Source organism: Eucalyptus grandis, chromosome 8 (assembly GCF_016545825.1).
Source record: "Eucalyptus grandis isolate ANBG69807.140 chromosome 8, ASM1654582v1, whole genome shotgun sequence".
NCBI lineage: Eukaryota > Viridiplantae > Streptophyta > Magnoliopsida > Myrtales > Myrtaceae > Eucalyptus > Eucalyptus grandis.
In genome coordinates, this window is record NC_052619.1 from 9934049 (window position 1) to 9936467 (window position 2419).

Here is a 2419-nt window from a genome sequence, read left to right on the forward strand (position 1 = left end):
AGAGGTCGCGACGGTCATCCATTTAAGGAAAGTAAACGGAACATATCATTTATCCTAAAATCTCAATTCACATTCATGTGGACACATTGAACAAGAACAATATATCGAGAATACCCAGCTGCAAACTGAACTAGCTTGCAGGAACCACCAACTGAGCAACACGAAAGAATCGCTTCACTTTATTATGATTTCAGCTTACCATGGATTACATTATTCTCCACAGGACGAGAGAAAGAGATAGAGATATATCCCACACAACTGAATCAACCAATACCAGAAAAAAGAAATTAGATCAATTACAATTAGATCATTTGAAGAAGCCACCTCTGGTGGATGAGTTGCGATTGATGGACGAAAGTACAGAGACGATGACCATGCAGACCAACCCTAGGGCCAATAATCCGGCAGAGATGATTCCCCAGTTCAGGAATTTGATCGACTTCGACTTGTCATCTTCACTAAGCGGGATGTGAAACTCGATGAGGTCGTCGTCAATGTACCTCTTTAACTCGAAGCTGATGGCAAACCCTGCGCCGACCCCCGTGGCCAAGATCAAGCTTATAAGCTGCACAGACGTCGACAACGAGGTAAATAAAACTGGAGTAGTGATCGAGATAATGGCGTGAATTAGCTCACTGCGCTTTGGAGAATATATATAATAAAACGTGTTAACATATCGATTTAATAAGTGGCATCTAAGTGAATCAAGAAGTTACCTTATCACCGTAGAAATCGAATTCGGGCAAGCACCCATTGCGAATCATCCTCTTCTTGGTGCAGGCATAGTATATTGCAAAGGGAAGCTGCACTAATATATAAGCTGCTCCGATCACCGCCGTTGCTAGCACATACCTAAACATTGTTTTCACTCCATTATTTAGCTCTCATGATCAAAATCGAACACAACTATAGCATGAGTTAAATGAGGGGAAAATTGTTAAAAAAGTTATAAACCTATCGCACTTTTGTCAATTCAGTCATAAACCTTTTTATTTCTTGCTAATTGAGTTCATTCGGCTAATTTTGGTTGGAAAGTAGTGAGGCGGATGCCAATGATGCCACGCAGGACCGTCAACACTAATGTAGATAATTTTAATATTTTTTAATATTTTTTCTTTATTTTCTTTTTGGCTTTCTTCTTTTCCATTTCCAATGGTGGCTGACTAGCCTCGCCCACCACAAGCGAGGCTCGGCTGGGAGAGGGCAAGCCTCGGCGAGAGGAGCCCTTGACCAAGCCAGATTTGCCGAGGCTAACCTTTACCTAGGCTAGGGCGGCCTCGTTGAGCATCGATGGGGCGACGGCGATGGCGATGCCAGGCGAGGCCACCCTGACTTGGGCAAGGGACGGCTCCCCTTGCGGGGGCTCCCCCTCACTTAGTCGGGCCTCACCTATGGTGGGAGAGGCTAGTCGGGCAGCTATCACTTATGGCCGGTGGCCTGCCACCATAAAAGGAAAAAAAAGAAAGCCAAAAAGAATAAAAATAAAATAATAAAAAGAAAAAAATAAGAACTCAAAAATATTAAAATATTATTAAAAATTGTCAACATCAACATTGACGGTCTTACATGATACCGCCGGCATCCATGTTAGTATTTTCTGGCCAAAATTGGCTAGATGGACTCAATTGGAAATAAATAAATAAAAGTTTATGACTAATTTGATAAAATTAAAAGTTTTATGATTGAATTAGCAAAAGTACAATAGGCTTAGAGCTTTTTGGACAATTTTCCCTTTAAATGAGATCGGCCATTAGAACAAGTTTCAAAATATAGAGTAGTGTTTGCATGGTTGAAAATTATCTTTTGTTTCATTTGTCTAGTGGAAATTTCGTAAGTTATCTGCTCTCAACCATTTCCAACCGAGAAAGAGTCATGCACATCACCGTACATACCATCGTGAACATCTCTACGGACAATGCCGGATGCAGGGAGCCGAGATTACGAGATGATAATCAGTAACCTTAAAATTACTTACCTGTAAGCGATGACATCCTTGAAGGTCGTCTCGACGCCACCGCTGTCTGTGAAGTGGTTGGGGGCCATCAGAGCCACGGAACCGGCCAAGGCGAGCAAGCCGAAGATCCTAAACACGAGCATCGAAGTAACTACTCCTTGGTTGGCCATGATTCCACAACCTCCCTCTGATTCTCTCTCTTTCTCGGTCTTTCTGAGTCTGCTGCGATCGCACGGCGTTGTGACTTCTCGTGAGCGTGCCCTTTTTATAATCAGAAGCTGCCCCTTTTAATCTCTCTTCTTGATTATGTCGAAATCATTTTTAGCTGCATTAGGGTTGTTCCTTTGCAGCCCCTGTCACTGGAGACGGCTGGCCGGACGAGAATGTGAATGTGCCCAAACAAAGTTTAAAACCAAAACATCTTTAATTTACGTTCATTGTTAACATTCTGCAACTAATTTAATC

The 2419-nt window shown here is 42.4% G+C and overlaps 1 protein-coding gene across 1 annotated transcript; it reads right to left on the reverse strand.

Annotated features, from left to right (window-relative positions):
• Positions 1-307: 307 nt before the first annotated feature.
• Positions 308-2124, reverse strand: LOC104416242 (CASP-like protein 4D1). Its single transcript, XM_010027660.2, has 3 exons — positions 1976-2124; positions 717-852; positions 308-565 (listed from the first exon to the last, which is right to left on the reverse strand). Exons 1-3 carry the CDS (start codon positions 2122-2124, stop codon positions 308-310), a joined length of 543 nt encoding a protein of 180 aa, XP_010025962.2.
• Between the last annotated feature and the right edge of the window lie 295 nt (positions 2125-2419).

What these genes read in the sequence shown, in the direction of transcription:
- LOC104416242 (XM_010027660.2), bottom strand. Translation starts at nt 2,124, where the DNA reads ATGGCCAACCAAGGAGTAGTTACTTCGATGCTCGTGTTTAGGATCTTC. An exon ending in AAGGATGTCATCGCTTACAG is followed by an intron (nt 853 to 1,975) that starts GTAAGTAATTTT and finishes AACAATGTTTAG; the next exon opens with GTATGTGCTAGCAACGGCGG. An exon ending in TCGATTTCTACGGTGATAAG is followed by an intron (nt 566 to 716) that starts GTAACTTCTTGA and finishes ACGTCTGTGCAG; the next exon opens with CTTATAAGCTTGATCTTGGC.